The 15,484-nt window shown below is 35.9% G+C and overlaps 1 protein-coding gene across 1 annotated transcript in view; it reads left to right on the forward strand.

The window, feature by feature from the left end:
• The window catches only part of TFB1M (transcription factor B1, mitochondrial), a 74,609-nt gene that overhangs the window by 5,422 nt on the left and 53,703 nt on the right, over positions 1-15,484 (forward strand). Inside the window, exons 3-4 of the mRNA XM_059940954.1 lie at positions 11,250-11,358; positions 12,743-12,894. Coding sequence (XP_059796937.1) covers positions 11,250-11,358; positions 12,743-12,894 — 261 coding nt within the window. The remainder of the gene's footprint in view (positions 1-11,249; positions 11,359-12,742; positions 12,895-15,484) is intronic.

The raw sequence follows: 15,484 nt of genomic DNA on the forward strand, positions 1-15,484 counted from the left end.
ATCACGAGGCAGCCTAAGGGAAAGAACATAGTGATAACATAGGTTTCACTATCAGCATGTTGTAATGTAAGAAAACATGTCTAATCCGTGGAAGCATTATAGTATGAGTTTGTAGTGAAGAACAGACTGTTAGCATCAAATGGCCTGTGTTTGACTTCAGGCTCTACTGTTTACTATTTATATGACTTTGGGCAGGTAACTATCTCTCTGTGCCTTGGTTTGCTCATAGGATTGTTATGGATTAAATGAATGCCTTATCTTAGTGGGCATTCAGTACAATTTTTGATATAAGTAATCAATTAAATTATCATCCCCATGCCTTGGGCACTTTTGTAATTAAGGATTGTTCATGAGACTGCTAATCTGGAAAGAGGTGTAGGAGAACAGTAATGTTATTCCTTTGGAGCACTAGAAAATCCCCAGGGCTGTGGAAACACTGGGACTTTCTCCAACTCATCAAACTAGTATTGGACATGTGGAGTTTCTTTCTCTTATTGTGGTTGCATTTTCTTGTGATTGTGCATAAAACTTAGTTTTTATCATGTACAGTTTATCAATTTTTTTTTAATTTGATGCTTTTTACACCTTAGTTTTAAAATAATTGGCCAAAACTAAGAATTTCTCCTACATTTTCTTCTGGATGTTTTATCTGGATGTGGAATCTAAAAAAACAACAACAACAAAACAAAAGTGAACTCGTAGATGCAGAGAACAGATTGGTGACTGCCAGAGGCTGGGGGTTGGGCTTGGGTGAACTGGGTGAAGTTAGTCAAAAGGTACAAACTTCCAGTTATAAAATAAGTCCTGGGGATGTAATGTAGAGCACGCTGACTACAGTTAATATGGTACTGTATATTTTAAAGTTGCTAAGAGAGTGAATCTTAAAAGTGCTCATCACAGGAAGAAAAATTTGTAAGTGTGTGGTGATAGTTTCACAGTGTACACATATATCTAATCATTATGTTGTGCCCCGGAAACTAACATACTGTTATATGTTAATTGTATCTCAGTTTTTTAAAAAGTTGAATGCTAATTGAGTTGAAAGTTTATTTCCTGAATAATGTACAAATTCTTAGAATCATAAGCAACATAAGATCCAGTGGTTTTCAAAGTTCACTTGACCCTAGAACAACACGGATTTGAACTGCAGTGGTCCACTTATACACAGATTTTTTTTCAGTAAATACATGCAGTACTATACGATCCGAGGTTAGTTGAATCTGAGGTTGAACAGGTACAGAGGGCTCATTATGGGACTTGAGTATCTGTGAATTTAGGTATTCTCGGCAGGTCTTAGAACCAATCCCCTGCAGATACCAAGGGATGATTGTAAATGGGAAGGAGGAAAATAAAATCCCTCTCCAATTTTCCAAGTGTTGATTAAGTAGAGACCTTAATTTAGTAGTTAGAGTGCCTCCTGGTTGGTTTGCTCCAGGTGAGCCAAATTATAAACTCTGCCAGAACTTGCTCTCCTCTTGTTCTAAACATTCCATGACAAAGCAAAAATAACAGTGAAAGGCAGAAGTCTCACTTTGATCTTCTTTTGGCACAATGAGAGGAACATGAACCTTGAATATCTACAAATCTACAGTTTGGAGTAAAATATTACAATAAATCCCTATGAATCACTAAGTAATACTAGTTCCTTACAATGAGCAGAAAAATTATGAAGGTATCTCTAAAATATTTTCAGTAAGGAAACTTGTTTAGACACTAATCTTAGCGAGATCATTCTAACTCTAAATTCTCAAAATGGAGTCAATATAATTTGCTTCCACCTTACCCCATCTAAGTGCATGAAATTTTAGCACTTAAATTTAATGCATGTTTCAGAGTCACAGTACTTTGAGAAATTAAAAAAAAAAAAAATGCCAAAACCCAAACTAAGAATTTCTCCTGTCTTCTAGAAATTTCATAGTTTTAACTTTTACATGTAGGTCTATGACACATTTTGAGTTAACTTTTGTGTATATTGTGATGTAAGCGTAAAGATTTTTTTTTTTTTTGCACCATTTGTTGAGAATATTATCTTTTCCTCATTGAGTTGCCTTGTTACTATTGTCAAAAATCAATTAGCTTTATGTGTGTTGGTCCATATCTGGACTTCCAATTCTGTTTTATTGATCTATAGGTCTGTCTTTTCACCAGTACCAATCTGTGTTGATTACCATAGCTTTATAGTAAGACTTGAGAGCAGGTAATGTAAGTCTTCCAACCTTGTTCTTCTTTTTCGAAATTGTTTTTGCTATTCTAGATCCTTTGCATTTCCATATAGTTTTAAAATCATATTGGCAATTTCCACTTAAAAAAAAAAAAAAGCCTCATGTGATTGCGATTGGATTAAAACTGTAGATCACTTTGGGGAGAACTGGCATCTTAATAGTATAGTCTCCTGATCCATGACCGTGATATATTGCTCCATTTATTAGGTTTTCTCTAATTTCTCATGGCCATGTTTTATAGTTCTTAGTAGACAAGTCTTGCACATCTTTTGTCAGATTTACCCTTAACTATTTCATATTCTTTGATACTATTGTACATGGTATTGGTTTTTAATTTTAACTCCAAGTTGTTTGTTGTTACTATGTAGAAATACCTTTTTTTTTTTTAGATAATGACTTTGTATCCTGCAACCTTGCTATACTCACTTATTAGTAGCTGTTTTGTAGATTCCTTAGTATTGCCTGCATATATTAATATTTCATCTGCAAATAAAGACAGTTTCACCACCTCCATTCCAATCTATTTGTCACTATTTATCTTCATCTTGCACTAAGACCTCCAGTACAGTGTTTAACAGAAGTGGTAGGAATAAACATCCTTGTCTTTCTCGGGTCTTAGGGGAAAAACATTCAGACTCTTAACCATTGAGTACGATGTTAGTTGTAGGTTTCCTGGATCTCCTTTTTCAGACTGAAGAAGGTCCCTTCTGTTTCTGGTTTGCTGAGAAGTTTTTTGTTTGTTTTAAATAATGAATGGATATTGGATTTGCAAGAATACTTTTTCTGAGTTTTTGAGATAATCGTATGGTTTTCTTTTTTAATTTGTTAATATAGCGAATTATATTGATTTTTCTAATGGTAAATAAACCATCTGTAGAATCTGTAATGATGTCACCTCTCATTCCTGATGTTGGTAATTGGCATATCTCTCTTTACTGATCAGTCTGGCTACAGAGTAGTCAACTTTATTGATCTTAAACAAACAAAAACAGCTTTGGAATTGCTGATTTTTCTCTATTGTTTTATTTCATAGATTTCTGCTCTGAAATTTTTGTTCCTCTTGCTTTGGGTTTAATTTGTTCTTTCTATAGTTTAAGGTGGAAACTGAAGTCATTGATTTGAAGCCTTTCTTATTTTCTTATAGGTGTTAGTACAATAAATTTCCCTCTCAGTACACCTTTAGGAGAATCCCACAAATTTTGATATGTTGTTTTCATTTTCATTGCATTCAGAATACTTTCTAATTTCCTTTTTCTTGTTAATATTTTTTGAGATATTAAAGAAAGACTTTAGCTCCAATTTCCCTTATAGTTTCTTATTTGACTTGTGGATTATTTAGAAGTGTATCATTTAGTTTGCAAATTTGGGGGCTTTTCAGATCTCTTTCTGTTATTAATTTCTAATTCCATTGTAATCAGAGAACATACTTAGTATGAGTTGAATCATTTTTTATTAATTCAGACTTGTTTATGGCATATGGAATATGATCTGTCTTGGTCAATGTTTTTTAAAAAGAATATGCATTCTGCTGCTGTTGGATGCAGCATAAATTTCAGTTAGGTCAGTTGGCATTACTCAAGTCTTCTGTCTCCTTAGTGATTTTCTGTCCACTTGTTCAATCATTTATTGAGAGAAAGGTATTGAAATCTTGTACTCTAATTGCAGATTTGTCTGTCTCTCCTTGCAGTCCTATGAGTTTTTGTTTCACCTATTTTTAAACACCGTTTTTAGGTGCATAAACATTTAGGATTGTTATATCTTTGTTATGGATTGGCTTCTTTATCATTTTGAAATGATCTTCATGATCCCTGGTGATATTCTTTCTTCTGAAATCTACATTGTCTGATATTAATATAGCCATTCCATCTTTCTTTTGATTAGTGTTAGAAATGTATATCTTTTCCATCCTTTTTACCTATTTCTGTTTTTATATTTTAAGTGTGTTTCTCATAGGCAAGTGTGTAGTGGATCTTGCATTTTTCCCACCACTCGGGCCATCTCTGCCTTATGTATTAGTTTTCTATTGCTGCTGTAACAAATTACCACAAATTCAGTAGCTTAAAATGACAAATTTTTCTCTTACAGTTCTGGGGGTCAGAAGTCTAAAAGCAAGGTCAGCAGGGCTGTATTCTGCTGGAGGCTTCAGAGGAGAATGTTTCCTTGCCTTTTTCAGCTTCTAGAGGCCACCTGCCATCATTAGCTCATGTGCCTCTCGCGTCTACATCTCTACTATTGCCTCTAATCCTCCTGCCTCTCATCACCTTTGTGATTACCTTGGGTCCACTTGGATAATTTAGGCTTATTTCCCCATCTCAAGATCTTTAATCACATCAGCCAAGTTCCTGTTACCATGTAACATAACATAGTCACAGGTTCCAGGGATTAGGATGTGGATCTTTGTGGGGCCAGTAGTCAGTCTACTGCAGTTTATTATCTGTAACTGTATTTTATTATTTGAGTGGTTTATTGAAGGTGTATAGTATACATCTGTCTTTAACATATTCCAGTCTATCTTCAAGTAATTACGTATACCACTTCATGTATAGCATACAGATCTTACAATAGTATACTTGCATCTCTTCCTGCCAGGCCTTTGTGCTGTTGTTGCCGTATTTCTCCATCGGTTATAAAGTTCACAATACAATGTTATTTTTTGTTTTAAAAGTCAATTCTATATTAAAGAGACTTAAATAATAAGCCAAAATTCTTATGTATTTACCCATGTGGTTACTATTTTGAGTGCTCTTCTTCCATATTTCTGTTTAGTATCATTTTCTTTCTACCTGAAAAACTTTCTTTAGCATTTCTTGTAGTGTGGATCTCCTGGTAATAAATCTTTTTTTAGTATGTCTGAAAAAGTGTTTTATTTTGCCTTTGTGTTTAACAAACATAGTGTCAGGTTTTTGGGTTTTTTCAGTGCTCTTAAGATGTTGCTCTGCTATTACTTGTGTTGTTTCTGACAAGAAATCTGCTGTCATTCTTACCTTTGCTTCTGTCTTTTTTCTCTGGCTGCTTTTAAGATTTTTTTCTTTATCACTGGTTTTGAGCATTTTCATCATGATGTGCCTTGGTGTCATTTTCTTCATATTTCTTGCCCGTGGGGCAGTGAGAGCTTCTTGGATCTGCAGGTTTTCCTGCACTTCCTGTTATCCAGTGTCTGAATATTATTGCCTCAACTATTTTGTCCGTTTCTCGTTTAAGGCAAAAGAATGTATCTGGTCTCCTATATTTCATCTTGACCAGAGTAAGAAGCTCTAGGATTCTTCCTAACCGTTAAGTTATGTGTTTTATTTCATGGAATTTTGGAGATAGTAAGGCATTGATTATTGTTAGTATTACCTCTGGGATTTTATAATAGGTAAACAGAGTGATTATTTCTTACTTGATAAGCAAAGTAGAGAGTTCATGGCATTGAGAATCAAATAGGCTGATGTTCAGATATCATATATGTCACTTACTAGTTTTGTGAACCTGAACTTGCCTTTGAATCTTTTTAAGCTTCAGCTTTCTCATCCGCAGCATGGGAATGATAGTCATCTTTTGTGGTTATTACAAAGATAGATAGAAATTTATGTAAAGAGCTTGGCCTATTGCCAGTAGTCAGTAAATGGTTGCTATTATAATTATTCTCCTTCCCTGTCGTCTTGTAAAGGGACATATAATCTAGTCATCCTGACAAAAGGAGCTGTTTTTAATCAGAGGTAGTAGAATTTTGAAATTCTTTCATTGCTAGCAAATTTTACATAAGGAGGACTTTCTGTTGTGATAATTACATACTTTACACATATAAGTTACTTGATATAGATATAACCGTAGTCAATCATAACATAGACAACACTCAACCAATTAGCAAAAGGTGACTTACAGCCAAAGTGATTTCCTAGTCCACTGTAAGTTGTAAGTACAGAGATCAATGCTAGAAGCAGACCCACTGACAAGAGCAAGAAGTAACAATTATTACTGTGGCAGAAAAGCTATAAAAAGCAAATATAAAACTGAAAAAAAGCACAGCACTAAGGCATCATAACCATTGAGGCCATTGCTCTACAGGCAACAGTGACCCAAGTCATCAAGAAAAGGGTGAAATTGGGTGCATTGTTCTTGGGTTAGGAAGAGAATTGTGCAATACAGTTTAGAAAGATTTCCATCTGTATGTTTCTGTTTAAGAGATGTTAACACTTAAAGGAGTTACATTGGTTGAATAGGAAATTATTAAACATCTAATTCCTTGATGAGTCTGAGTAAGTGAGTTTCTACTGTACATGTTCTGGTCCTGTTTAAAAAGCAAAGCAGGCTGACTTTTTGAAATCATGTTGTAATCTTCACCCTTAGAAAAGTCATTTGTAACATTATCTTAAATTCCTTTTGAATAATAGCATTAGTCTTTTCTGTGTGTTCTATATAATAAAATTTTTTTCACCTATTGTGTTTCATACTGTAGATTCATTATCGTATAGTTTGCATAACAGTTTTGTCCAGCCCTTATTTCAACAGTGTTTGGGTTCCTACTTTGTGGCAATTTAGAAAGAAGGTAATATCACTGGGCTGGGTAATTAATCCTTAGCCCACTGTACAGTGTCGGCTGCCAGGAGCCCCTCACCATGAGAAGGTGGCATAAAACATACAAAATGGCTATTTGATACAGTTTTTTGTTCTCAAGGAATTGGTAATTGGGCATAAGTACCTTATAATTGGGTATAAGTTCTTTCCTCATCAAATTAGATCACCAGCAAACTATCTAGTTAGACCATAGCTCCTTGCCCCCCACAGAAAGCATTCACTAAGACCTTGACTTGTCAGAGGAGAGAGATTTTTAGGTGACCATGTGAAGAATATGTCTGCATTTGTTTTCTCACTTTTGTTAAAGGCATTCTCTATTTGTTCCTTGTACCCTTTGCAAAACTTAATACCAGAAAAACACATGATCTCTTGGAAACTGGATATAATTACTGCCAATACTGAGTGAAAATGATATAATTCAGTAGGTCAGCTGTGAGATCTAACATCTCCAGGATTGTTATGATGTAAAGCGCTCACGATTTACATACATGTTTCTCCTATCATGGTTTGGCTTGCTTTCTTCTTTTACAGCCTTATTTAATGAATATTTTTTACTCAAAGCTTACTCATGCCTCATTTTGGAAGAATATAGGATTGGAAACTAAAATAAAAATGATAGAACAATTTGAGTGTCTGTATAAATACCCATTTGGCTGTAATCAAGTGTGTGCATTCATAGTCAGCTGTGCCTTTGAGCACATTATGAGGCAACACCTCCAGTGTTTTGAAGTGTTATTCTTGAAGGGTTGTAATAGTGATCTTTCACACCCCTTCGTCATTCCCCAAATATCATTATGATAATGAAAACATTTTCCTCTATTACTGGTTAGTTAGAAGGTCTTTCTGTGTCATTGCTGAATATCATCAGGTGTTGAAATGGCTGCTGTCTGTAATCATACTGTCATTTCAGTTTGTATAACATTTTTTTTTTTTGCCTGCATAATTGCTTCAGGGCCTTCCCATAAAACTGAACACCAGCATTCATTCCTTCTGCAGTGGGGAGTGGGAAGGGGGAAGATTAAGCTACAGAGTGGTCCTGGAAAAGGTAGACCTTTTAAAGAACAGGACGACTTGCTGTTTCACTGACACTTAAGCCTGAAGGGGAATCCAAAAAAAAAAAAGCAACTTTAAACTTAGGAAAGGAAGGTGAATGTGTATTACATCAGGTTTCTGGTATGCAGCTGTGTGTGTCAGTGTGGAAAAAATTAACATTTCAAACTTGGTTGAGTTATCAGAGCATGTAAATTAATGCCAAAAAGCCAAATTTACATTGACATTGTGAAACAAGCTTTTAGTTCTGCCTCTTCGTTTTTGGTATGCTTATTTGTTTTAATTATGTGAAGCATAATTATAGGAAAAAATTTAATGTTCTTCATTGATGGTAAATGCTATCATTAAATACACAGTTTTTATACAGTAAGAACCTGTCCCATAGAGAGCTATCTCCTTTTTTATTTTTATGGTATATTGAGGTTATTATATTTTCTAAGATTAATTGTCTGGAACTCATCAGATTAAGTTTTAGCAAATCATGGTAACTTAAACTAATCCATAAGTACATTAATATTAGAGGTACGCAATTATTTTTGCTAAACTACCATGGCTAAATGTATCAAAGTAGATGATTCCCAGACTTAAAATGTTTAGCCTCTAATTAGTAAATGCTTTTCAGGTATGCATTTCTCAAATTGTAATTGATTTATCAGTGAAATAAATCTTTGCAAGTTTCTGGACCCTACAAATTTTGGGAGCCCCAAATCTCACAGGCTAGGAGAGGAGTTTTCCAGCTTCACAGAAAACTGAATGCCATTTGAGCATTCACTTATTCATTCACTTATCAAATATATATATGAAGCACCTACTATGTACTATTGCAGCTGCAGGGGATATTAAGGTAGATAAGAGCCAGGTGCCCTTAAGGGGCCTATGTTGTTGCAGGGAAAAGAAACTTAAATATACATAATTGTAATACACAGTGCTCTAAAGAAGCATGTGCAAGGCACATTGTTGACCCGAAGGTGTGAGTGATCTACAACTGGGTGCCCTGGTCCATGTCTCCCCTCTGGCTTCTGTGGTGGTGCTTTCGTCCTTCCTCAGTTGCCTGAGTTAGTGAAGAGGAGAGTTAGGAGAATTAGTTAGCTTTAATTGAGCTAGAGAAGAAGGTCCAACGGATGCTCAGGGCAAAAGTTCCTTGAATTGGAGCCAAGGTTCTCTGAGCTCCCTGAGCTGAGATTTAATGTGGGAAGAGGGTTACCTCTTCCTTTGTAACCTACTTTAGATGTGTTTGTTTTCATTGATTTTAGTCACTCCTGCATGTTGAGCTTTATAAGCTCAGGGATTGCATCTGTTTTTTTTGTTGTTGTTTGTTTTTTAAGTAAGGACTTCAAGAATCAAGTTTTGTGTTGGGTCCAGGGCACTTAACACAATGCAAATTTATAGATGGCTTAGCTGTAAGGCTCTTTTTAGTTAGGTGCCAGCGCTTCAGTATTGTAAGAGCATTTCTTAAGATGTGATGCGAAGGTGGATGAGATGGAGGAAAAAGAAAAAAGAAGATAAAGGAAAGAGTACTTTTTTCCTTTATTTATTTTTCTTTTTTACTCGGAAAAACTGAAGGAAGAGGAAGGAAAGCAAATAGTGGAAGGTAGAAATAGGCTGGGAGGTAGCTTTTGTTAAAACGTGCGGGTAATTCATTAGGTTGAAAGTGCCTGTGGATCAGAAGTACTTTAGGGGTGCTCTGGTCAGGGGAGTGATTCAGAGTGCCGTGAACATACAGCTTGGCGGTGACACATGACTTTCTGCTTGTTTGACGCTAGTTGTCGATTAAGTTAAAGATCTTGGTAACATGTAGAATCCTTTGTATATACTTAGGCTACAAAGATTTAGTTGAATTAAGTCCATCTTTCCTATGATTTGCTCCTAATTAATTCTCAGTATTTCATTATAATGTCCTTAGTCTCTAATTTATTTTTTATCAATAATTTTTAATTGAAGTATAGTTGGCTTACAATGTTGTGTTAATTTCTGCTGTATGGCAAGCTGATTCGGTTATACATATATATATACATTCTTTTTTTTATATTCTTTTCCTTTATGGTTTATCATAGGATATTGAATATAGTTCTCTATGCTACACAGTAGGACCTTGTTGTTTATCCATCCTGTATATAATAGTTTACATCTGCTAACCCCAAACTCCCAATCCTTCCATTCCCCACTCCCCCTTCCTCCCTTGGCAACCACCAGTCTGTGTTCTCTGTGTCCGTGATTCTGTTTGTTTCAAGATAAGTTCATTTATGTCATATTTTAGATTCTACATGTGTTATCATATGGTATTTGTCTTTCTCTTTCTGACTTCACTTTGTATGATAATCTCTAGTTGCATCAGTGTTGCTGCAAATGGCATTATTTCGTTCTTTTTTGTGGCTGAGTATAGTATTCCATTGTATACATGTACCACGTCTTCTTTATCCATTCATCTGTCGATGGACATTTAGGTTGTTTCCATGTCTTGGCTATTGTGAATAGTGCCACTATGAACATTAGGGTGCATGTATCTTTTTGAATTATAGTTTTGTCTGAATATATGCTCAGGAGTGGGATTGCTGGATCATATGGTAATTCTATTTTTAGTTTTTTAAGGAACCTCCATACTGTTTTCCACAGTGACTGCACCAACTTACATTCCCACCAACAGTGTAGGAGGGTTCCCTTTTCTCTACACCCTCTCCAGCATGTTATTTGTAGACTTTTTAATGATGGCCATTCTGACCGGTGTGAGGTGGCACCTCATTGCAGTTTTGATTTGCATTTCTCTAATAATTAGCAGTGTTGAACATCTTTTCATGTGTCTATTGGCCATCTGTATGTGTTCTTTGGAGAAATGTCTATTTAGGTTTTCTACCCATTTTTTGGTTGGGTTTTTTTTTGTTGTTGTTGAGTTGTATGAGCTGTTCATATATTTTGGAAATTAAGCCCTTGTGGGTCACATCGTTTGCAAATATTTTCTCCCATTCTGTAGGTTGTATTTTTGTTTTGTTTATGGTTTCCTCTGCTGTGCAAAAGCTTGTAAGTTTGATTAGGTCCCATTTGTTTATTTTTGTTTTTATTTCTGTTGCCTTGGGAGACTGCTTAGTCTGTAATTTAAAAAAGACAGGTAAGAGTTGAGTTTTTGCTAAATCTGTACAGAAATACAAGTCATTCTGAGGGTCAGAATTAAGATAATGTGTTATTTGTGATGTTATAAGCTATTGTTATACTGTTATCTGCCACTATCCCTAGTCACGTGTTGAAAGTCAGACACCACAGTTGCCTGTTGCAGTGGACACAACACGCTATTAGTTCATTAATGATCATTCTTAGTCTGGCTTTTCAGATTTATTTAACGATGCACAGACTTGAAGAAAATAAATTAGTTCTACTCTTCTCCAAAGTGTATGAGCTCATTTTATTGACCTTTTTGTACACTAGATGCTTTCTGATGCAGCACCTGGAAAACTGAGAATTGTCCATGGAGATGTCTTGACATTTAAGATAGAAAGGGCTTTTCCAGAAAGTCTCAAAAGACAGTGGGAGGATGGTAAGTGACTTTGGGTTGGTTTTCTTATTTTCTTTTGTAATTATTTAGATCACAAGTATTTATGTTACTTATTATACATTATAAATGTTTATTATATATTTATATTAAAAATTAAATGAATAGAATTAAATAGGTGATGTGCATTGCAGTTTTTTTCTGCTTTTCCACTTTGTTCCAAAGTAAGATAAAGTAATTTGATTTTATAATTCTAATTTATTTACCCGATATTTTTCAAATATTTTGGGTTCTGTTCAAATAAAGTTTCCATTTTTATTATACCATATAAGGATGGAATGAACTATAAAGTGTTACTTTTTCCAAAGGGTGAAAAAAGAAGTGTTTTAGTGAACCAAGCTGTACCCACACCTTTCTAACTTTATTTCCATTGTCTTTCACATTCAATGACTAACCAAGGCGCTCTTCAATCACAGTGTTTACTGGGTACCTGCTATGTGCCGGCTCCTTGGAATACGTAGATAAATGGGGTGTGTTTCTTGCCCGTAAAACCCCTCAGAACACCTGGAGGAGCGATTCTGGCATGCCCCCACGGCTGCCCCCCTTGTCTCTGGCCGCTGCACGCCAGGCTCCTTCAGAGACGCCAGCACTGCCCGTCTCCCCCTTTCAACCCACTGTCCTCTTCTCGGCACCAGCCTTCAGGTTTCTGCCTGCCCAGCCCGTCACAGACACAGTGACAACCGACCTAACTGCCTGCTTCAAACCATCTCAAGTTCCCTGGCATTAATCTGACTGTTACTGTCTTCTAGACGATTTCTCTGCTCATGTCTTCCCTGATACCAGGCCCTCCTATTCCTCCTTTCACATTGTTGGGAGCTTTCTCTAACTATTCTTTGCTGGTGGTTATTTTTCCACCCACATCTTACATGTTGTTTCTGCGATGAGGGGAAGGGGTGGAATCTGCTGTTCTCATGCAGCAGGTTTGCCTGGATTTCTCCTCCCCTGTGGTCTTACTTACCACGTATATGCTGCGCACACTTAATCTTCATGTCCAGCCTGTATCCCCTGCCTGGGTATCTGACAGCTTCATCTGGGTGCCCCGTAGGAACTTTGACCTCATCATGTCCAAAGCAAATGATCTTTTCCCTCAAACCAGTTCTTTTTCATATTTTTCCTAAGCCAAAACCTGAAGACTTTGACTGACTGAATAGTAATTAGGTAGGATTTTTTTTCCTTGATAATTCAAAGCGGATTGTGAGAAAACATTGCTTCTGAAGAATAAATGGACTGGAAAATACTCAGCCATGTCTTTTTGTATATTTTTGTTTGATGCTGTTCATATCCAGTTTGATTCTACTCTTAGCTAAAATTGTATTCAGAATATATTGATGAAATAATCATTCCAAGTTTTTTTTCTTATGCCAACTAGATCCTCCAAATGTACATATTATTGGAAATCTGCCTTTTAGTGTATCAACTCCACTGATTATCAAATGGCTTGAAAACGTTTCTCATAGAAATGGACCTTTTGCTTATGGCAGAACCCAGATGACTTTGACTTTTCAAAAGGAAGTGGCAGAGGTAAGTTTTAACATTTTCTGGCTATTTTATCATGTGATCAAATTACCAAACCAAACAAAAAGACTGTGATAATTTGGAGTTGAGAAGGGGAAGGGGGCTGCATGTCTTGTTATTCAACAGATAGACTTTGATTCAGCTAAACCTGCTGGGCATTCCCATGGCTGGAGTGTTCCAAGTTTGTCTCTCTAGAAAATAAACCCTCAGGGCAGACGAGAGCAGTTTTTGAAGTGCAGAGGTTTAAGGAGGGAATCTGTAGACTATAAGCATTTTTTAAAAAATTTCATTATGACATATAAATACAAAAGAGTATATAATGTATATGCATGGCTTTGTGTATGTATGGCTTAATAAAAAGAACATATGAATCTCTGCCACCCAAGTCAAGTTAATAATTAAATGACAGACATCTTTGACACCCTCTTGTGTACCTCATTCTGATTATATCTCCTGTCCCCCACCTGCTACCAGGATAATCTGTACCATGAGTTTGCGAATTATTATTCCCTGCATAGCTTATCGCATAGATTCTTATCTGTATAATTAATATACTTTAGTTTTGTCCATTTTTTAACTTTATACAAGTGGGTTCATACAACGTGTATTCTTTGTATTCTTTTTATCCTGATCTGCTCATGTTCATAGCTATAGTTTATTTGTACAGCTGTTTACTACCCACTCTTTGACTATTTATCTGTCAGATTTATCTGTCCATTTTCCTGTTTTGGGACCCTGCATTAGTTTCAGTGTTTCATTATCACAAACAAAACTGTCATGAATGTTCCTATTTTGATGTCAGCTGGTGCACATAGGCAAGATTTCTTTAGGGTATAAACCTGAAAGTGGCAATGCTGGATCATTCTGCAGCTTTAAATTTACCACTCTTTTTTGCAGTGTCTAATCCGTTGTTAATTTTACTCAGTTTATTTTTCATTTCAGATATTGTATTTTTATCTCTAAAAGTTTCATTTGAGTCTTATTATATCTTCCCTTTCTCTCATTATGTTCATGCTTTCCTTGGCATCCTTATGCATATGTATAATATTTGTAATGGCTATTTTAAGATCTTTACCTACTAATTTCATTACCTCTGTCATTTCTGTACTGTTTTACCAGTTGACTTTGCCCACCCTCTTTGCTATGGGTGCCATTTTTCCACTTCTTTGCAAGCCTGATAATTTTTGACAAGATACTGGATATTCTGAGGTTTTTGTTTTTTTAATGTTGAGGATGCTTCTGGCATCTAGTGGGTAGAGGTTAGGGATGCTGATAAACATCCTTCAGTGCACAGGACAGTCCCCCACAGCAAAGAATTACTCAGCACTAACCAGCCCAAAATGTCAATAATGCCACAGTTGGAAAAACTTTGTTTTAGAGTATTTGGCTATAAAATCCATCACAAAAATGTAGGACCCTTTTGTGTTTGTTAGAAACTCTAAGATGACATCCTCTTTTTCCTGAGGTCCTAGTCATCTCCTCCTCGTGACTCTGTTAATTCTCTTCTGTTGGTTTGAATTGAGGCCATGCTAATAGTTCTCCTTGTTTTCTCAACTTTTGGATTTGTCCTTGGTTTTTTTTTCTCAGCTGACATGATTATTATGGTATTTCTGTTCTTCAGTAACACAATAGAAATGCAAAATACTATGTACTCTGATTCTTTGGGGGTAAAGAACAAAGGAACAGGCTGAAGAGGTGGGGTAACATTTTCAATGACTCAGTGTCAGTTGTGCTTATTAATAATAGTGTTGCTTCCACTTAACCGTATGCAATTATTTTTCTTTAACAAAAAGTTGATTTTAGTTAAATTTTAGTATTAATGTTGAGAAGAGTTTATATTGAGTCTGCAATTTACGGAATGCTTTTGAAGTGTAGATAACACTGCTCCTCTGACGATTTTCACATTTTTGCAAGTGAAAGTTTCAATGGGAGACTAAGCAGCATTCTCTTATATAACCTCTGTTTGTTCTTGACACTGTCATATTTGTAATTTGGTATTTAGCCACAGAAAGCACTTTTAAACATTTGCTTGGCTTGGCTTTGTGAGTTACAGAACAGAAATGAGCATGTTCCTCCTAAGACTACAGGGTGTAAATTTAAGAATTCAGCTCACACATTACGAGGCGTGTAGACAGTTTAAAGTTACAGCTCATAAAATAGAATCAGACTGTGTAGCAATAAATGAGGCCTTAACAAATCTCATCTAACCTCATAGATGATGAAACTGAGGTTCCAAATAGTTTAATGTCTTCCAAAGGTTGTGGAGCTAGTTACAGGGAAAGCTGTACTTGAACACAGGTCATATGTTTTCTGCTGAAGTCACGATGCTCACGTTCTTTCTGTGACCGGACCTATGGTCTTTTCTTTCTGGGTCCAGCATCAGCCTCTTCATCTCCTGCCATCTCCAGGGGACCCTGGCTGGTTAATGGTCACATCCCTGGCAGGGAGGGAATCACCTCTGCATTAATTATCTCGTTCTCATCGTCCCTGGTGTTTGGCTGTGCAGCTTCTCAAGTGTAAGCCTAATTTTTCTGTTTGTACTTAAAATTATTTTAGATGAATAGGAAAATAAATAACACTGTCCTTGTGAATTCTT

Source organism: Balaenoptera ricei, chromosome 12 (assembly GCF_028023285.1).
Source record: "Balaenoptera ricei isolate mBalRic1 chromosome 12, mBalRic1.hap2, whole genome shotgun sequence".
NCBI lineage: Eukaryota > Metazoa > Chordata > Mammalia > Artiodactyla > Balaenopteridae > Balaenoptera > Balaenoptera ricei.